The 22,252-nt window shown below is 42.5% G+C and overlaps 1 protein-coding gene across 1 annotated transcript in view; it reads right to left on the reverse strand.

Annotated features, from left to right (window-relative positions):
* LOC132574362 (cytochrome P450 2J5-like) overlaps positions 1–17,702 on the reverse strand; it is a 32,166-nt gene extending 14,464 nt beyond the window's left edge. The window contains exons 1-4 of the mRNA XM_060242724.1: positions 17,535–17,702; positions 11,160–11,322; positions 9,562–9,711; positions 2,539–2,699 (exon numbers count right to left, since the gene is read on the reverse strand). Coding sequence (XP_060098707.1) covers positions 2,539–2,699; positions 9,562–9,711; positions 11,160–11,322; positions 17,535–17,702 — 642 coding nt within the window. The remainder of the gene's footprint in view (positions 1–2,538; positions 2,700–9,561; positions 9,712–11,159; positions 11,323–17,534) is intronic.
* Between the last annotated feature and the right edge of the window lie 4,550 nt (positions 17,703–22,252).

Raw genomic sequence — 22,252 nt, forward strand, 5'->3', positions numbered from 1 at the left:
TGTTGGACTGACACAGAGTACTCATTTGGAGTACTGTGTGCAGTTCTGGTCACCGCATCTCAAAAAGGATATTATAGCATTGGAGAAAGTCCAGAAAAGGGCAACTAGAATGATTAAAGGGCTGGAACACTTTCCCTATGAAGAAAGGTTGAAACGCTTGGGACTCTTTAGCTTGGAGAAACATCGACTGCGGGGTGACATGATAGAGGCTTACAAGATAATGCATGAAATGGAGAAAGTAGAGAAAGAAGTACTTTTCTCCCTTTCTCACAATACAAGAACTCATGGGCATTCGATGAAATTGCTGAGCAGACAGGTTAAAACAGATAAAAGGAAGTACTTCTTCACCCAAAGGGTGATTAACATGCGGAATTCACTGCCACAGGATGCGGTGGCGGCCACAAGCATAGCCACCTTCAAGAGGGGTTTAGATAAAAATATGGAGCAGAGTTCCATCAGTGGCTATTAGCAACAGTGTGTGTGTATATATAAAATTTTTTGCCACTGTGTGACACAGAGTGTTGGACTGGCCTGATCCAACATGGCTTCTCTTATGTTGGACTGGATGGGCCATTGGCCTGATCCAACATGGCTTCTCTTGTGTTCTTATGTTCTTATGAAATGGAAGGAGGGCCTTATAACCAAGGATGAATATAAACAAATCACCGCTGCTTGTAGAGAAAGGATAGTTTATTTTGATTTCAGTAAAGCTTTTTATAAGGTTCCACATACTATCCTTGTTGACAGATTGGTAAAATGTGGTTTGTATCCTGTTACTGTTAGGTGGATTTGTAACTGTTTGACAGATCACATCGAAAGAGTGCTTGTGAATGGTTCCTCATCCTCTTGGAGAGGAGTAACAAGTGGAGTGCCTCAGGGATCTGTCCTGGGGCTTGTTTTGTTCAACAACTTTATAAATGATTTGGATGAAGGAATAGAGAAAATGCTTATTAAATTTGCAGATTATACTGAATTGGGAATTACAAATAGAGTAGAAGTTGCAAATACAGTAGAAGACAGAAACAGGATACAGAATGATCTTGACAGGCTGGAAAACTGGGCTGAAACCAATAAAATGAATTTTAACAGGGATAAATATAAAGTTCTTTATATAGACAGGAAAAATCCAATGCATGGTTATAGGATGGGGGAGACTTGTCTGGGCTGTAGTATGTGCAAAAAGGATCTAAGGGTCTTAGTGGACCATATGCTGAACATGAGTCAACAGTGTGATGCGGTGGCTAAAAAGGCAAATGCAATTTCGGGCTGTATCAACAGAAGTATAGTGTCTAGATCACGTGAAGTGATGGTATACTCTGCTCTGGTAAGACCTCACCTGGAGGTCTCGTCATCAGTTCCAAGGAGAATTGAAGATGTCCAGGGGCCATTCATTTGGATCCAGGGTTGATTTGGACAGCCAGTCCACATCCCTGTTGATCAGGCCCTGAATGTATTCTGCCCTTAAACTGAGAAGGTGATGTTCTGGGATCACAAAGAGTTGGACTTGACCGTTGTTTAGGGGAGGCATCAGAAAATTCCCTCTGCATCTTCTATAGGCAAAGGTATAATGCCCGGGTTAGAAGAGAAGAAGGCTCTAAGCCTTAATGGAGAGGGCACTGGCCTCATGAGCTCTGTGCTGTGTCACTCCTGCAATTTGCAGTCTCCAGCAGTGCCCCTACCCCTTCTTTGGGAAGGTCCAACCCAGATGCCATATTAGTGACGGGGGCATCCACTACTGAGACACATAGTAATTTGTCTGCTGAAGCGGGAAAAGAATAGCTCTTCTTGGCTTGAGCCACTTGGAATCTGAAGTACCTGGCCTTAAAACAGGCAATTTGTGACAAGTTTCATGATTTCTTGTTAATATAAAAGCATATACTCCCTTAGAATTAATTTGTATAGACTTCTTTACTTTTGAACCAGATGCAACGGGCATAAAATATTATTTTGTTGATTACTAATCATTTCACCAACTACACAGAAGCATACCTCCAGCCAAGATCAAACTGCAAGAATGGTAGCTGCTACTATTTTGGGGAAATTTTATATTCCATTACAGGTTCCACTGGAGACTCCACAGTGATGAAGGTGTAGGGTTTGAGTCAGAACTGGTTACAGAACTGAGTAAAATTATAGGAACTAAGACACATATACAACACCATATCACCCACGAGGAAACCCAGTTGAGAGGTTCAATCTAGCTATGTTCAATCAACGCAACCTACTTGGTCATCAAATTTCTGTCTAGCATATTTTCCTTTAGTAAATAATGTATTATTCTTTTAAGTCATTGCTCAAGATAAGCTTTTCCTGGAGTTCTGAAAAGGAAAGTAAGGAAGAAAGACCTCTCTGTGACCTTGGAGAGCTGAAGCCAGGCTAAGTAAATACTGGACAGTACTGACCTTGAGAGTCCAATGGCCTGATTGAACAAAAGGTATTTTCATGTAGAAAACTGTTCTCCCAACGCTACTTTATGATCCATGAAATGATATGCCCCAATCTCTCCCCAAGACAAAAGGAAAATAAAAGACTACTCACAAGATGAAAGAAGGTACCTCCAAATTTATTGCCATAGTCAACAGCTTTCATCAGCTTGATGAATTGTTCATCATCAACAGAATACCGATGTCCAAAAACCAGAGCACAGATCACATTGCAGACTGAAGTAAGGATGGGTAACGAAGGGTCAAATGGCTGCCCTGCAAACCAAGTTATATGCAAAACATTAACAATAATTTTTAACTCTCGGTTAATATGGAGAATGAACTTTCTTAGACAGAAAACAGTTGGACATGAGATGTCCTCTCTTGATTTTTTTTCTCCTCCAGCTTTAGTATAAGTTTCAGCCCTGTTGCATGCTGATGAAGTAGTTCTGTTATCAATAAACCAAGACAGATGAGACAGATGCAGGCTAACTGTGATGCTTTCTGTAAGAGGGAGAAGTTTAGCACTAGTTACTCAGGGGGGAAAGGTAGTGGTTTTGGAAAGCTATCTAAGAAACATAAATGGACTACAGATGGATATCTTTTTGTACAGTGCAAATCTAAATATCTTGGGATGCATTTTAATGAATAACTGAGTTGGAGAATCAATTACAGTTTTACAAACTAGTCAACAAATTATGAGAGTTTTTTGAATCCTAAAGGAGGTCAGCCGGTAGATCCTGCACTTTGAATGTACGTGAGGGAAACACTTCCACAACTCCGTTATTAGATTTGAGACCACAGTGTGTGTCTATCTGTACATCCATTCAGCTAGGGAAGGCTTTTTGGAAAATAAAGCTAGGGGGTAGGGTTGCCAAATCCAATTTAAGAAATATCTGGGGACTTTGGGGGTGGAGCCAGGAGACTTTGGGGGTGGAGCCAAGATCAAGAGTGTGACAAGCATAATTGAACTACAAAGGGAGTTCTGGCCATCGCATTTAAAGGGACGGCACACCTTTTCAATGCCTTCCTTCCATAGGAAATAATGAAGGATAGGTGCACCTTCTTTTGGGGCTCATAGAATTTGACCCCATGGTCCAATTGTTTTGAACCTTGGGGGGTATTTTGGGGAGAAGCACTAGATGCTATTCTGAAAATTTGGTGCCTCTACCTCAAAAAACAGCCCCCACCCTCAGAGCCCCTGATACCCGCGGATCAATTATGCATTATTTTCTATGGGAATAAATCTCCATAGGGAATCATAGAGTTCCCAGCAGACATTCCCCTCCCCTCCCCCTGCTTTCTGATGACCCTAAAGCGGGGGGCCCCCTCCAAACTGGGGGATCCCCTGCCCCCACCTGGGGATTGGCAACCCTACTAGGGGGCTCAACGTAGGCCTCAGGCTTCAGAATAATCATGAGAGTTGGAGTACCAAAAATGAAGGATTATCTTCAGAACACACTCCCCATACTATTTATTTATTTAATTCTATTTTTAGCCCACCCTTCTCATAAAACAGGCTCAGGGTGGGTCACATCTTAAAAACAATCAACAGTAAAAAACAATAAAAGACTAAATTAAAATATATAAAATCTAAAACTACAGAGTGACAATAGAGACTAAAGTGGTAGGTTCTGCCTCACAGACATGGCCTATTGTCCAGGTTCAGCAGATCTTATAGCACTGGGATGGAATGAAGGGGGGAGGCCGGTAACAAGTGATGTCCACTGCCTCAGCTGAAAGCCTGGCGAAAGAGCTCTGTTTTAAAGGCCCTGCGGAATTTGTGATGAAAGCTCTCTCAGCCCCACCTCCCTCACAGGGTGTCTGTTGTGGGGAGAGGAAGGGAGGGAGATTGTAAACCACTCTGAGACTCTGAATGAAGTGTGGGGTATAAATCCAATCTCCTCCTCCTCTTTCTATTTCTGGCAGGCATAACTCATCAGAAAAAAAAGTTGAATTTTAGAACTGATGATTAGGGTGATGGCAGAAACTGCAGTGCCAAAAATGAAGAGAATCGGAAAATCCTGGCCCAGCTGACCTCCATAATGTCCCTCCTGGGCGAAGTGCAGTGGAATCGTCTGTTGGTATCAGCAGGGGTCATTTTGTAGAAAAATAGGTGGTGGAGCTCATTAGCATAACTCATTAGCATATGCTGCCCCCCCAGCCAAAAGCAACCCGATGCAAGAAAGGAGAGCACATGGGGCTCTCCTGAGCTTCCCCCCCAGTCAAAAGGCCAGCAAGCCACCCAGTGCCCAAAATTACATAAGAAGTGGAGAAAGGTGGCATAGGGCTTCTCCAGGGCTTCATGAGGGCTGCTGGGGGTGTGACAAAGCTCCTGGTGTCTGGCTGCCCGCTCTCCTAACCCAGGAATTGTTATGCAGCTGCACCTACTATTTAATGGAAAAGGTAGGTGGGGAGCCATCAGAAAGGTTCAGGAGCTGTGCTCCTGTGAACTCCTGCTGAATCTTAGGCCTTGGTATCAGCATCCTGGGCCAGACTCTTCTGATTCTCTTCATTTTTGCACTGCAAATTCCATGATCCCAAGGGGCATTTTACAGTATTATTTTTATTTATTAATGGTCTTTATATTCTGCCCATCCCACCAAGGCAGGCTCAGAGTGGATAACAACCAATACTCCCTCTAAACAGTGGCATCTTGTGAACAAAAATTCTACTCTGTGAGCTACTGCATACATTAATTTGCTCTGGAGCCATTTTTCCTGAACTAAGACAAAAATGCGTAAACTGGATGCTAAAAAACTGTGAGCTAGCTCACATTAACTCAGCCATTTTTCCTGAACTAAGACAAAAATGCGTAAACTGGATGCTAAAAAACTGTGAGCTAGCTCACATTAACTCAGCTTAGAGGGAACACTGGTAATGACATAAAAATGTATACATTGATCCATTAAAATCCTAAAATCATCAAACCAATAAATCATAATTCACAATATTAGTTAAGCACAAGATGGCTATTAATCTGCTCCAGGCATGCTGATGATAGTTAATATCACAGACATCCCAAACTATTAATGAGCAGTGAAAGGCAGGTCTGGCCAATATACAGCCAGTATACAGTATACAGGGGGGGGGGGTCCAAACCTCATCTCCACAGGCTTTGAAGGGTGGTGGGGGGAGAGGTTGAATGCAACTCCCCTTAAAAAGCTATCTTTGTACCCAATGGTCCTGGCCAACTATTGCCATTCTGTTCCTGGGTAAGGTAGTTGAGAGACCGGTGGTCAAACAGCTGCAGGTTTTCTTGGAGGACATCTCTATCCTAGATCCCATCCCGTCAAGTTTCCAACCTGTTTGTGAGAAACCCGACACTTAGGCAAAAATATTCTAATATTAATTATATTATGAAATAATTGAGTCCAATGCAGTGATCTTATAGCCCAGATCCAAACGAAGGTCCTAGGTATTTTTTTTACTCGGTTTCAGTTTTTTCTTCCCCAGTGGTTAGGGCTCTTCAATCAATTTATATCCAGGACGTCAATTGTATGCAATTTAAGTGGTGGCATTCTGCTATTGTGCAATGTATACTTTTCTTTGAAATAGTCTTCTCTATCTCCTATTTATTTCTGGTAGAATGCTCTGTCTGAGGAAACTCATGCCCTACAGGACTTGTCTGCATTCTTTAGCAACTCGGGTGAGAGCGTGGAAAAGGAGATAAGAGAAGACTAGGAGATAGAGAAGACTATCTCAAAGAAAAGTATATATTGCACAATCGCAGAATATCACCACTTAAGTTGCATACAATTGATGTCCTGGATATAAATTGATTGAAGAGCCCTAACCACTGTGGAAGAAAAAATTGAAACGGAGTAAAAAAATACCTAGGACCTTCGTTTGGAACTGGGCTATAAGACCACTGCGTTGGACTCAATTATTTCATAATATAATTAATATTAGAATATTTTTTGCCTAAGTGTTGGGTTTCTCACAAACTGTTTTAAACCATCACTCCAAAGTTTCCAGCCTGGTCATGGAACTGAGATGTCTTTGGCCACACTTACAGATGACCTTGGGAGACAGCTGGACTGAGGTGGGTCAGCACTGCTGTTACTTTTTGATCTTAAAGCAGCATTCAATATAGTCAATTGCAGTCTTTTGACCTGCTGCCTCACCAATGTGGGGATTCAGGAGACTGCCTTGAAATGGTTTTCCACTTTTCTCCAAGGTTGGGGACAGAGAGTTGCACTGGGGAAGAGGATCTCCCCACGACTCCCATTCATTTGTTGAGTCCCTCAGGGAGCAATCCTGTTCCTGATGCCATTTAACATCTTTACGTGCCCTCTTGCAGAGCTGATCTGGGAGTTTGGGCTAGTGTGCCATCAATATGCACAGGATACCCAGCTGTATCTGTTAATGGCCAGATGGCCAGACTTGGCTCCAGATATTTTCATCTGGGCACTGGGGCCATGGCTGGTTGGTTGAGACAGAGCTAGCTGAAATTGAATTCATCCAAGATGGAGGTCTTGTTCCTGAGCCTCAAGGACTTGGGGGTGGGGAGAGGAATTCAGCTCCTGGCCTTGGAAGGAGTATCTTTGGTGTCCGCATCCAGGGTCCAGAGCCAAGGTGTGAAACTGGATGCCACTTTGTCTGTGAAGGTCACAACGGCTGCCAAATCTGCCTTTTTCCATCTTTGGCAGGCTTGGCAGCTGGTTCCCTACTTGGCCACAGTGATCCATGCAATGGTCACTTTCAGATTAGGCTATTGTAATTCACTCTAGGTGAGCCTACCTTTGTGCCTGACTCAGAAGTTACAGCTGGTGCAGAACACACCAGCACATCTGCTGGCAATGGTGCCTTTATGGGCTCATATCCAGCCAGTTCTCTGTGGACTGCGCTCACTGCCAGTGGAGTTCTGAATCGGGTTCAAGGTCTTGGTTTTTACCTTCAAGGCCCTGAACAGCCAGGGACCAAAATACCTACAGGACTGCCTGTTCCCATATGTCCCTCAAAGGGCTCTAAGATCAATGCCAATTGTGGTCCCCAGCCTAAAATAAGCCCACCTAGTTTCTACTAAAACCAGAGCCTTTTTGGTTCTGACACCCACATGATAGAATGACCTCCCCATGAAAATCAGGGCCCTGTGGGATCTATTGCAGTTTTGCAAGGCCTGTAAGATGGAGATCTTCTGCCAAGCCTTCCAGTGAGATTTCAGACATGTGATTCCATCTACCCATCCTGCTGTATGCTGTATACTGGCTGGATATTGGCCAGACCTGCCTTTCACTGCTCATGAACAGTTTGGCAAGGATCCAGGAGGCTAGTGGTGGGCCTCACAGCTGCTAGGATCCTGTCAACCACTTCCTGAGAGAGGCGGCTGAATATGTCCATTATAGGACTAGAAGACATCCAAGGGGCTTCCAGTTCCGCTATTGTTTCAACTATGTTTCAAGTATGGCAGGGAGTTTTGGCGGAGCAACAAGACTTTGTTGGTGAAATGGCTCACAAAAGCCTCACAGCCAATGTCCAATTCAATATTTTGCTTCCCCTGTGGCAATTATGTTAGGGACCTAATTGTTCTGAATAATTGTGCCAGGCAAGAACTCACCAATGCAATGATGGCTGCATAGTAGTATTGCTTTGCGGACTTCAAAATTGCCATTTCTTGGGTTCTCATAAACGACTTGCAAGATGCTCTAATCGCTTCATCATGAGTATGCCGCCTCCTTTGCTCTAGCCGTATCAGTTTCCATTTCATCTGCCATAGCTCCAATGTATATCACGCAGCCAGTTTGGAATGCAGGTGGAGAGGGTGCCAGGGAGCAATTGCATCACTAGCTTCAGAGAGCTGGCTATTCCAGTTTCCCACCAGCTCATCAAGTGAATTGCCAGGGGGTATCTGGTCCCACAGGGTGTTCAGGAATCCATCAGGATCCATAAGTCTGGCAACCCTAGAGCTGAGGCAGTGACATCCAGAGTACACGGCATGTTTGTATTCATACCTGAGGCCGGGCTAATAGTAATTACAAGTGTAAGCTGCTAGCCCTACTGGAGGAGAAGATACAGGGACTTGAGGCATGCTTGTCCATACAAAAATTTTAAAGGGAAGGTGAAGATTTCATGGATGGAATGCATGGCATGCTCCTGAGGGGGCAACAGGAGGAGGAGGGAAAGGTATCTCAGCAGGTGGAGGAGAGTGCATGGAAGAATGTAACCCATAGGTGCAGGAAAATCAGGACACATTCTGAGTCTCTGTTGCTAAGCAATTGGTTCCAGGATCTCCACATAGATATCATTCTGGACTAGTGGAACAAGGGCTACTACCCCAGCGTCCCCAAAGCTTGAAGGAAATTTCTCAAGCCCTTGTGGATGAGACTACTTGAACTTCTGCTCCCCAATAAAGGAGAAGGCATGTGCTGGTAATTGGGGATTCCTTACTCAGAGAGGCAGAGCCTCAAGTGTCCCGACTGGACTTGTTTTGAGAGGTATGCTGTCTACCAAGGGTAGGAAGACTCATCAAGCCCACAGATTATTATCCTTTTGTTGCTGATCCATGTTGGAATAAATGACATGGCCTGGCACAGCCCAGAATGTTTTAAAAGAGACTATATGGCTCTGGGTCAGAAGGTGAAGGGCCTGGGAGTTCAGGGTTTTTGGAGGTTTTTTTTGTCATTTCTTTCTGTTGAAGGCCATGACTTAGGAAAGGAAAGAGGAAAGGAAAGGAAAGGTCCCCTGTGCAAGCACCAGTCGTTTCCAACTCTGGGGTGACGTTGCTTTCACAACGTTTTCATGACAGACTTTTTACGGGGTGGTTTGCCATTGCCTTCTCCAGTCATCTACTCTTTTCCCCCAGTGAGCTGGGTACTCATTTTACCGACCTCGGAAGGATGGAAGGCTGAGTCAACCTTGAGCCGGCTACCTGAAAACCCAGCTTCCACCAGGGATTGAACTCAGGTTGTGAGCAGAGTTTAGGACTGCAGTACTGCAGCTTTAACACTCTGTGCCACGGAAAGAAGAATACTGCAAATAAATGACCGGCTATGTAGATGGCGTTATCAGGAAAGGTTTGGGTTTTTGGACCATGGCTTATGCTTTTGAGATGAAGCTCTTCTATCAGGAGATGGCTTGCACCTTAGGAAGGCATATTTGGTAAGAGGACATGCTACCCCAGTCCCATAAAACATACCCTTTGCACATGCAAAAGTCTCCATAAGTTGATGGGCCTCATCTTGTATTTGGTTCTCCACACCCTTCTTTCCCATTCCCAGCTTCCGCATGGTAACTATCCCAAACTTCCTCTGCTGCTTCCAGGTGTGACCATTTGAGAGTACAATACCTGAAACCATAAAAAAACCCAATGAGATATTATACCTTGTAGAAATTCATGTTAACAGTAATTGAAATTGTTAGATTACAAATCATTGCTCATGTCTAAGCATTCAAGAGCTACCTACTGTGTAAGGATTCTGATTCTGATGATGAATCAGTCTCTGTCTGATACACTGGGCTGTTGCATATGTTTCAGAATCCAGAGCATGAACACTGGGAGGAGTGTACGGTGGGAAATTTCAGAATGCTGTTTGTCAGCTGTGAGGGTATAATACAGAATTGATTTGGGGGCATTTGAGGCTCTGCAGGGAGTTGGTTTTTTGAGGCAGAGACGGCAAATTGCAGCACGCTGCTGGTGCCTGTTCTCAAACTCCCCCCCCAAAGTTTGAAAAAGATTGGAGTATAGATCCCCATCCTCCATTACTTTCAATGGTGGGGGAAAGGCATTTTAAGAGACTTCAGTCTCTTTTAATGCCTTATGAGTTCAGTTGCTAAGCTGCACATGGGCTGCCTTGGAGAAAGAGGTCTCTTTAAATGCTTTCTCCAAGCAGGCCTGTACTGTAGCAGTGGCAGCACAATTCAGCGCGTGAACTCAGCAACTTCCGTATGAAGAAAAGCTGAAGAGTCTGAGACGTTTCAGTTTTGAAAAAGAGTTGACTAAGGGGGAAACATGACAGTGGTTAGCGAATTTATGCCTGGGGTGGAGGGATTTGACAGAAAATTTTCTTCCTCCCCCCAAATATAAGAACTTGAGGTCATGTAACGAAGCTGATGGGTAGTAGATTCAGGAGGGACAAAAGGAAATACTTCTTTACACAGTAGGTGAATGTGTGGAATCTGCTGCCAGAAAATGTAATGATCTCCATAGGAATAAACAGCTTTAAAATGAGATTAGATAGATTCACGGAGTGGCAGGTCTATCAATGGCTAGTAGCTGAATCCCAGAGCCAGGAGGCAACATCAGGAAAAACCCTCAGCCTCTGTAGCTGGCCCTACAGAGAAGCTGGCTGGCTGCCGTGTGAGAGAGGTTGCTGGAGTGAATGGACCACTAATCTGATCCAGAAGGGCTCTTCTTATATGAAAATGGCTCCTCCCCTCAGCAGAGCTGCACATGTGGAACAGAAAGGAGGATGGCTTTCAAATTGTTGTCCCTCCCCTCCCCCCATGTGACTATTTATCTACCCAGGTCTAATGACCTCCAATCTGATCTCACAGGGGTAAAACAAAAATAGACCACATGTTGAATGATGGGATACTATCTGCTGCAGTAATAATAATACGTTTTTATTTATACCCCGCCCTCCCCGCCAAGGCAGGCTCAGTATAGAGAAATCTCCAACCTGCTAAAACTTGCATGGTTTCCCTTCTTTTAAAAAAAATAACTTTTGTTTAATGGCCCTTTATTATTTCTCTGGAATGAAATTGAATTTTTTTATATATATATTGGGAACGTACCCTTTTCTGGTGCTACAGCTTGATAGTAAGGGGTGGTCGGTCTCCCAGAGAATTCTTCTGAGTGCATTATTAGCACTTCTTTAATGGCTTGGAATCCAGACACTATTACCACAGGTATAGTCACTCCGTGTATAGTATAAATGCTTCCACAGTCCTTTGCTACCTACAGTTTTGGGTAGGAACAGATAATTGTTGGATTTTTTCAGCTTAACATGTGAAATGTAATGTTCTACATCTCTGCTGACCTACATAACTTAGGTTATTCCACATGGAGTTTTTGCTGTGCACCTGCCCCGCTCTCCCCCGCCCCCCCCCCCCAAAAAAAAGCTGCAGTGTTTTTACTGGGACTTCTTCACAACATAGTCATGTAGTTGTCCATGTTCTGGGTTTTCCTTGGCTCATCCCCATATCTCCTCAAACCTGCTTTGGCATGATCTTTGTTCAAATATTGTTTTCAGACTTGGTTTTCTTCTATTGAGCGTGGGAAGATATCAGTTTCCACGCCCCCCCCCCCCACCTGTGATGCCATTTCCTCTCTGTTTCCCCTCATACCTTCCCATAGTAGTCACTGCTGAGATAGCACTATAGCAATTAACCAACTGCAGACACATAATGGTCAAAGTGTCAAAAACGCACACACTAAGTGTCACGAACTTAAGTTTAGTGTTTGGAATACTCAGAGTAATGAAGACAGACAGATGTGTATTAGTTTAAGAAAAACACTTTATTAAAAAAGGAAATGGTTCCATTTGGAAATAAAATAACAAACATCCTATCTAACTAGTTCTAAGGTCCATGTTGACTGTTTGGTTGCTAGAAGAACAAAGGACAATAAAGTTTCCCAACAGTTCACTACTTCCTGCGGAGGTGCCCAGACTCACATAGCCCCCAATAAAATGATCAGTCAATAGACCAGGGATATAAAATCTACACCCCTGGAACCAGCCTGCCCAAGCCTTTAATCTGGCCCTCTGAGCAGGGCTGCCTTCTCTCCCTCTCCCTTGCCTATCCTCACTGTTACAAATGATCCTAAGGGACCCTTCACATCTGGGCCATTTGCTATTTGAGATCTTACCGTCAGGTAGACGATATAGAGTGTTGAAGGCTAGGACAAACAGATTTAAGGACAGTTTCTATCCAAGTGCTGTGGTTAGGTTAAATGCAGGGTTATGAAGGATTATCTGTTTTAGATGTATTTAAATGGTTTAAATGGTTTTAATGGTTTTATGAATATTTATCTGTTTTAGATGTATTTAAATGGTTTAAATGGTTTTAATGGTTTAAATGGTTTTAGATGTATTTAAATGGTATGAATATGAATATGTGTGTTTGATGTGTTGGTATGTTTGTGGAAGAGCACCTCATTTCGTTGCTCTCTTTTTGTGGAGAACAATGACAATAAATTTATCTATCTATCTATCTATCTATCTATCTATCTATCTATCTATCTATCTATCTATCTATCTATCTATCTATCTATCATCTATCTATCTATCTATCATCTATCTATCTATCTATCTATCTATCTATCTATCTATCTATCTATCTATCTATCATCTGTTCTGAGTTTGAGCTGCCTGTAGGCTTCCCAACCCTCCCGCTCTGGCAGGAGGCCCCTGGATTCGCAGCCTCATCTCCCGCTCTTCAAAAATTGGGAAGCGGGGGGTGGGAGGTGGAGGGGGGGGGGAGAACATACCTGTAGGCTTCATGTTATTATAGAGCTCCTGAGCCGTTTGTAAAATGTATGCCCCTTTAAGGCTGGGCAGGAAGCAGGAAGGGCTTGGGAGAATGGCCCCTCCCTTTCTTTTGCTTTCGTTTTCACAGCAAGAGTTCTCCGGAAGAAGATCTGGTAAGTATTTGTGTGTGAGAGAGGGGGGGGGGCAGGGGATTCTTTGGTTTGGAGGCCGTCCCCCCCTTTAGAAAGTGTGGGGGGGAGGGAAATGTCTACTGGGCACTCTATTATTCCCTATGGAGAACGATTCCCATAGGGAATAATAGGGAATTGATATGTGGGTATTGGGGGCTCTGGGAGGGCTATTTTTTGAGGTAGAGGCACCAAATTTTTAGTATAGTATCTAGTGCCTCTCCCCAAAATACCACCCAAGGTTCAAAACGATTGGACCAGAGGGTCCAATTCTATGAGCCCCAAAAGATGGTGCCCCTATCCTTAATTATTTCCTATGGAAGAAAGGCATTTAAAAAGGTGTGCTGTCCCTTTAAATGTGATGGCCAGAACTTCCTTTGGAGTTCAATTATGCTTGTCACATCCTTGTTCTTGGCTCCACCCCCAATGTCTCCTGGCTCCACCCCCAAAGTCTCCTGGCTCCGCCCCCAAAGTCCCCAGATTTTTCTTTAATTGGACTTGGCAACCCTAGCTGCCTGAGTATAGAGAACCGAGGGTGGGGCTGCCTCTGAAACCAGGAAGCAGAGGGCGGGGCTACCAAACATCCCAGCCACCACTCCCACCCTCTGTAGTCCTCCTCACAGATTATTTTTCAGATTTATAAATACTTAGTCCATTTGGCAACACAATATATAAATAAATGAGTAAATAATTAAAGCAGTTAACAATAGCATTGCCAAGTCGAACTCAGAAAATGTTTGGGGACTTGGGAGGTGGAGCCAGGAGACTTTTCCATTCCCTAAAATAAATAAATAAAAATACAGCAGTGCAATTCCCCTGAATACAGTCTTCATTTTCTCACCCCCAACAGCTGCACTTCCATAAAACGAAAGTGAACACACACTCACAAAGCAGCCAAAATAAACCATTTTCAAGCACACACTTTTGTGGTCTCACTGGGGCAATTTACTAATGGGAATTGCTGAATGTAACCTTCTGCTGTAGTTTTACCAATTTCTTTAGATTAATAGAAAAATGAAAGCACGGCAGCCTTTCCTCCATTCCATGGACTTTCCTCCATTCCATAATCAGGTTCTAGTTAGCTCAATTTTACTATACACACAACTTCTGAAACCAATGCAAAACAAACAGAGGGACTGTACCAGCTTCTCTTCCTTTCTCACATGTTTCACACACTTACCAGGAAGAGCCAGGTGGATCTGCCTGCTCACCCTACCCATGCAGCTTTCCTTTAGCTGAGATTTAAAGGCACACACACAGTCCAAAATGCAAGCTGTTTGCAAGGTTCTTTTAAGCCTGCCAAGGCCTGACTGGTAGCGGGGAGGAACCAGCAAAATTGCGGAATCCTCCACCGGGACCTCGGGCCTGGCAAGCCTAGTCCACAGGGCCTGTAAGGCAGAGATATTCTGCCAGGTCTGTGGTTGAGGGCAGCAATGGTTTCCACCTTGCCTGACTTCTCCCTCACCCTGGCGAGGTAGTGACAAAATTGATCTACTGTAACACCATTTGGAATTGTTATTTTGTTACTGTTTTAAATATTTAACTTGATTTGAATGTGTCTATTGAAACTGTTACACACCACCCTGAGTCTCGTTTTATAAAGCATATTTAGAAATAAGTATCTGATTAATATTGGGGGAAGGCTCCTTGTATCTTCAAGTAGGCTTGAATAAGTTCTCAAAATCATTCTTCCAAGTTTTGCCTTGCAAAATCTTCTGATATGGCTTCTGGTTTCTCTTCAGATCACATAAATCTTTCAACTTTCTGAAGCACAGGTTTTTAGATCTTCATTGGGCTTCTAAATTTTGATCCTTTGTTCTTTCTTAATCTGGCAAACTTGGCTTTCTAGATATGTGTCATTTTCTTTTTGTTTCTTCTTAATACTTAAAACTTCTTTTGTTTAGTCATGTAGTTTTGCACTTAACCACTACACAAAACTCGCTCTCAATTAGCAGTGATGGTACAACCGGAGGCGTAGCATGTCTGATGTTGGCATATATTAAAAGTAGTTTTAAAATGTATGTTGGCATATATTAAAAGTAGTATTAAAATGTATGTTGGCATATATTAAAAGTAGTATTAAAATGTACTGGTTTGGAATAGCAAGGCAATTTTTCTTGACATTGCTGAACTCTTTGCATACTACCAAGTTAGTGAATTTTGAACATGATAGTACACCAGTGTTTCCTCTAAGCCAGGGTTGACCGACGGTAGCTCTCCAGATGTTTTTTACCTACAACTCCCATCAGTCCCAGGCATTGGCCATGCTGGCTGGGGCTGATGGGAGTTGTAGGCAAAAAACATCCGGAGAGCTACCGTTGGCCACTCCTGCTCTAAGCTGAGCAGCAAACACAGGAAACCTCACTCATCTGCAATCTAGAGCTGCACAGGGTCTTGCACTGCCCATTGCCCATTTTAAGATTACAATGGTTATATTCTGCTCAGGATTTGAACTGCTCCTCTCAGCAGGCTCCTCTCAGTAGGGAAAAAATTAGAGGGAACATTGCCTTCCGCACATGCTGATTCAGCAGCTCATCTCTGCATATAAGATTGAAATGAAATATGGTGAGTGAATGTATTGCTACTACTGTACATGCATTCAGATAACAAAAATTATTATTGGATCAACTTAAGCACAGTAATGGATACAAAAATACCTGAAGGTCTGGCAATTTCCTGTAGACTTTGGCCATTGCATTCCTGCTAATTTTAGCAATCTATACCTTACATTCTTGAGATTTTGAATTTCAAATGATGTCTTAATGACCGTTGTAGGTACAGTGTATCTCATTCTATGTCTATAAACACAAATACATGTTGTGCAAAATGTAACCTTGAACAAATGGGGAGGGCATGACCTCAGTAATTTTTGTTTTTTTAAAAAAGAAGTTGCTTATAAACAGGGCTTTTTTGGGTAGAAAAATCCCAGCCAGAACTCATTTGCATGTTAGGCCACACCCCCTGACATCATCATTGTTTCAAACAGGGCTTTTTGTAGAAAAAGCCCAGTGGGACCTCATTTACATATTAGGCCACACTTCCTGACACCAAGCCAGCCAGAACTGTGTTCCTGTGCGTTCCTGTTTTTAAAAAGCCTGTAAATAAATTTCAACATGGATAACACTGGCCAAAATTCAACAAAATCCATGGCTATGATCGTCTTCTTTTTCTTCCTGTTTTCATTTGATTTTGTTACCTTAATTCAGGGGTTGGCAACCTTCTACAATTAAAGGGCTAGAGGATGTCAAAATTCACAGCAAGAGATCAACAAAAAGCCAGTGTAAGAAAGCATATTTGCATAAATGAATATATAGATAGATGTAAACAAGGCTTTTGTTTGTAGCAGGAACTCCCGCAATAAGAAATCCTGCAATAAGAGTCCTGTAAGCTCTTGGAGGACTGGCTACACCAGGGGTGTGTGGCTCAATATGCTAAGGAGCTCCTGCTACAACAAAAGCCCTGGATATAAATACAGGCATATATATATATACATACATACATACATATAAGTATACATATATATGTACATATTGGCTGATAGTAGATGGGCAATTTGGGATGGCTCCAAAAGAGCTGTCCCAGAGCCTCCACATGGTCCCCAGTAAGGCAGCCTCATCCACAGCCGGGCACCTCCACATGGGAAGGTGCCTCAGAAGTCACTGTTCTGTTTTTTTTTTTTTAATGGGTTGAGCACTCATGCACACAAGTGCCCTGACTGGCCTGTAAAGGGAAAAAGAAGCCGGAAATGACTTGAGGTGGCTTGGTGCTTCCACACTACCAAGTCACCTCGTATGTGCCCTTCCCCTTCCTGACGTCGAGGAGGTGACTGGCGGCCGGTCCAAACATTTGCTACTGCTTCCAAAGTGGTAGCTTTTCGAGCCAGGTGGATTGGCCTGGAGAACAGGGGGAGTACGGGACAGGGGCAGGTGACAGATGTTGCCATATGGAGCGTTTTTGGGGGTCGATTTCAGAGGCGTCTCTGAGTTGACCCAAAGTGCTGGTCTGTTACCAGCTATATACACTCACAAGCACATATATAAACACACATGCATGCACACACAGAGCTTTAACATCACTGAAACTGAAATGTTCATTAATAATCTATAAAGCTTCTGGAACCCCAAATCCTGGTTAATGTGAGTCCTTTCATAGGATGTGGCAAATATGAGATCTCAAAATAACTAATAAATAACCCTATGATCACCCTGTGTGATTATTTTAGCATTCTAGGATAAATCTGTGCACGGTTCACGCTTGGATCGCTCTGTTGTTTCCTGCTCTGTCAAGCATCGATAAGGAGCCATTTTAGTCCCCTAAAAACCTTTCCCTGCCAGCATACCATGGAGCAGTTTTCTCCAAAATACCTTAACATAAGGGTTTCATTTTCTTTTTAAAAGTGCCAAAGTTTGTTTGTATTGAGCAACATTTGTTCCCAGAGCTATAGATTGCAGAGCATCGTTGGCTTATTATCTTTTTTTAAAAAGCCAATTTACTATTTAGAAAAAGAGTACCTCAGCGAACATGTCAGGATGAACTCTGAATCCGTCCTGTATAAACTTTGCAGCTATTACATATAGAGGAGGCCCAGGAGGGTATTTCTTCTGTATTTGAAGCCCTTTCAGAAAGTGTAGAATCAGGAGACACACCAGCACAGCTACCAGTATTGCCCGTATCCACATAATTCTCCTTCTTGGTATCCTTCTAAGGACTTTGGTGAGTTGAATGCTCTTTGACTTTTTTCCGGCAAGAGGTGTTGCTGCTTCTTTCTTTCAGACTTCTTTTTATACTCCCTGCTTATTAAAGACAAATACTATAGGTACAAAGTCCTTCAGGCACAGATTTTGTCAGCATGCCTCATTATAAATGTCATTAATGCCAGTCTGTAATGCTAAAGTAATGTATGAAATTGCCTTGATTAGTTTGTTTTTAATTAATTAACTGCCCTATCCCAGCTTGCGCCAGGTTCTGGGTGATGTACAAAAGAGGCATAATATGAACATTAAAATTCAGTATACAAGTTTATAAAAACTACTAGAAACAGAATAAAAGAAGTTTAAGATGGTGTTCTTTAGATTTTCTATCCCAAGTTTGGACTACCTGGTCACTTTCTGGGCAGGGAGAGAGGGAACTAACAGCAGAATATACAGGAGGGGGGAAAGGCTGAAGAGTGCCAGCCGATTAAAGAAAAAACATCGCTGCCCTCAAAAAAAAAGCCTGGCAGAACATCTCTGGACCTGTGAAATTGCATAAGATCCCACAGAGCCCTGGTGTCATTAAGCAGAGAGTTCCACCAGGATATCCCTAGGGCCAGGGATCATCAGGAGGTTGTTGTCTTCTGAGTGCAAAGCTCTCGCGGGGACATACCAGAGGAGACAGTACTGCAGAGACATTGGTCCAAGACTGCTCAAGATCTTGAACCTCAGTACCAGAATCTGGAACCTGACTCAGTACTCCACTGGAAGCTAATGTAACTGGTGCAGCACAGGTTGAATACGTGGTGTCCATGGCATTCCTATCAGGACTCACAGCATCACATTGTGACTGAAGTTCCTGGTCAGTCTCATGGGCAGACCAGCATAGAGTGAGTTATTACAGTTATCAAGTCTGGAGGTGACCATTGTATGAATTATTGTGGCTAAGTCAAGGCACAACAAAAAAAGAGCCAGTTGCCGAGCTTGGCGAAGATGGAAAAATGCCAGCCTGGTGACGTGCATGATTTGGGCCTCCAGCAATAAGGAGGCAGCCAAATTCATGCCCAAACTCTTGACAAATGGTGCTGGTGTTAATGGTGCTCCATCAAGAGTTGGAAGCTTGAACAGCAATCCTGAAGCCTCCCCGCAGCTACAGAACCTCCACCTTCACCGGATTCAGTCTCAGCCTGCTCGTTTTTAGCCATCCCAGCACAGCTTCCAATCTCTCAGCCAGGTTTTTTGGGGTGGTAGCCAGCTGGCCATCCAATAACAGAGACAGCATACTGATGAGACCCAATCCTGAAACTCCTTGCCGGGAAGGAAAGGAAGGGAAATAGATGGGGAGGGAGAGGTGGAAAGGAAGCAACTTTAAATGAATTAGCCAAGCCACTGGCTGGCTTGGCTTGGAGTACTGATTTACAGAGAGAAATGCCTTCTCCAAGCTCCTGGAGTTTACAGTAGGCATCAAGGGTGTGTGGCCTAATATGCAAAGGAGTGCTCTTCCGGGTTATGGTGCCTTGAGCTCAGGGGGGTCCGCAGATTGTCCTCCTGAGGCCCCTCTGAATCAGCTGCCACAGATGCGGCACCCCCATAAGGAGACCCTGGAGGGGTTTCCTTTCAGCATGGGACTTTTGCAGGAAGCCAGGGCATAGCGGCAGCTGTTCCTGTCCTTCTTGCATGCCCCGAAGCTTCACTGCCATGATAGCTATTACAGCAGAAAAAGCTGAACGCCGGAACGCTTGCTTTCTTTCCTTTCAATAAGCTTCTGATTTATCGCTTCTCTACCCCAAGCATGGCAGTTCTACTTGACAAGTGTGCTTTCAATACCACTGGCTAATGGGTTGTTTTACATGACAACAAGCAGGTCAGCTCAAAGGAATGGAAAGAGGTTGATTACACCCCTACTTTTCCGGTGATTGAGGCTTCGAAAAGTTAAAGACCAACTTTAAGCATTGGCAACACTTTGAATTAGATGGAATACAGATACTTAAATTGACCTGGATTATAATTGGACATGTGTTAAAGAGGTTATTTGGCTGCAATGTGGTCTGAACAAAACGAGATATATTCTAGATAGAGCTGTCTCCGTCGTCTGACTGCAATTGAAATGATAATATTCAAAATTACAGCTGGAGGAGATTTGGAAGGACGGACTAACTGGATCTTTGAGCTACTTTTCAACTTGGATTAATAGACTGAGTTTGCTGACAGAGAAAAATGGCATTGCCAAGCAAAATGTTTTATAAAAAAGACATATTTTGTAACATAAGATCTCTGAAGGAAAAAACAGATTGACTACCCCTGGGCCAAAAGAAATCAAACTCCAGAACACCCGCACACGGGCCTTTTCCTCCGCGGCCCCATATCTTTGGAATCAGCTCCCAGAGGAGGTGCGGGCCCTGCGGAACCTAGATCAGTTCCGCAGGGCCTGCAAGACCACCCTCTTTAAACTGGCGTTTACGAATAGCTGAACTACAAGTGCACAACAAAGAAATACCCGCCATCAATACCAACTGACAGATATAGCGCCAACGATAATATTATGGTTAGATCTAACTCAATGCAATGCAATTCAATTTAATGTAATTAATTAATAATGGCTTTTAATTAATGTATTAGCTGGTTTTTAAGGCTAATTAATGTTTATTAATGTAATGGTTTAATAATGTACTGTTGTTTTCTGTTGTTGTTAGCCGCCCTGAGCCTGCTTTGGCGGGGGAGGGCGGGATACAAATAAAATTTTACTTACTTCTGAAGCAGGATCTTGGTTCATTAACAGAGTTGATTAAAAACAAATGAAAGCTTTGATGCTGAAAGCTAGCGAAATCTCAAATCTACATGAGCAGAGTGTTAAAGAGATCCTGGTGACGTCAGTTGAATTGGAAGGGGAGAGTGATCCGCTGCGGAACGAACAAAAGAAAACCAAAATGGAACCTTATAGCACAGTTAAAAAGCAAGACCGGAAATTGAGACTGATTGAAGTTCTGCTGAGAGGAACAAATGGTGTGGAATTCTTTCTACTGTTACTGAGAGGGGGGATTGCATTAAGGAGCGAGAATGTGCATTTTAGCCAAAGAATCAAGATGTAGAAATTCTTCAGGAAGAAGGATTTTTGAACTCTCTCTCTCTGTGGATAGTTGGATATGGAACTTTCAACAAGAACTGACATGCGATTTTAAAACTGATATGCGATTTTAAAAGCCAAAGTGAAATTTTTGGGTTACATTAAGCTGTTTCTTCTAGTGTAATATGGATATAAAAGCTAAAGGAATGAAAAGTTTTAAAAATAATTTTAAGTAAATAAATAGTTTGGATTAAATTTTAAGAAGGCAGACACTGTAATTAACTGTGTAACTGGGCAGATCTTGTGGGCAGTCAGATATGGAATTTCCAATAAGAACTGATATATGATTTTGAAAGGCTAAGTGAGATTTTGGGGCTATATTCCTAAGAAGGTAGACAACATAATTATCTCGCAACTAGGTAGATCTGCACTTAATAGATATTTGCCTCTTGTGATTATTTTAATGATGATATTGTTAAACTAATAACTTAGTTTGCATTTTCAATATGATTGAGTTAAGCAGCAAAATCAAGACATAAAAATATTTCAGGAAGAAGGGTCTTTGAATTGTTGTTTCCTCTGTGGGTAACTAAATATAGAATTTTTAATAAGAATTGATATGTGATTTTAAAAGGTCAAGTGAGATTCTAAGGATGGAAAAGTTTTGCAAAAAATGTTAGATAAATAAGCAATTTTGGCTCAATTGTTAAGAGGGCAGACAACACAACAGTTTTTTAATCTGGTAGAGCTGCTCTTAGTAGGTTTGTCTGGAGAAACTGTCAATATTGAGATAGTCAAGCTAGTATATTTTATTCTTACCTTGTTAAGGATAAAGATATTGGTGGCATATGTTTGCTTTAATGACGATATTGTTAAACTAACAAGTTAGTCTGTGCCGTCATGATATTTCATATGTTTATTCTAATGATGACGTTAAACTAACAAGTTAGTCTTTGCTTTCAATATGGTGAAGTGTCGCCAGCCAGCTCTGGGTTGAGACTGCTTGTTTTTTTTCCCTTTTTTAAAAACATCTATATGTGCTGAAGAAGAATTGTTTGGACTTGTATTTTAAGTTATAGTTTAGTTAAAAAGCTATAATGAAAGATAAAGTTGGTAAACTATATGGGGAGAGTTTTATACTTGCGGGTAGAAAGAATGGGGTATTCCACTTGGAGGTAGAACTGTGACTGATATACTTCTATTTCTCTTTGTTTCTGTTTCTGTATCCACCTTTCCCCTTCTTCGATGCATCTTTGCTTGTGCTTCTTTTCTTTGTAGTTAAAATCAATAAAAAATTATAAAATTAAAAAATTAATATGCAAAAGAGTTCCTGCTACTAAAAAGCCCTGGACCAGATGAATATTGCTTACAAGTACTTGTCAGAGGAGCAAGCGTCCAATAATTAGTGTTCTTCTGAAAAATATTTCAGTGGGTTTTAAAATTTTTGTTGCATTTTCCCAAGATCATCATGACA

This window comes from Heteronotia binoei, chromosome 6 (assembly GCF_032191835.1).
Source record: "Heteronotia binoei isolate CCM8104 ecotype False Entrance Well chromosome 6, APGP_CSIRO_Hbin_v1, whole genome shotgun sequence".
Lineage (NCBI taxonomy): Eukaryota > Metazoa > Chordata > Lepidosauria > Squamata > Gekkonidae > Heteronotia > Heteronotia binoei.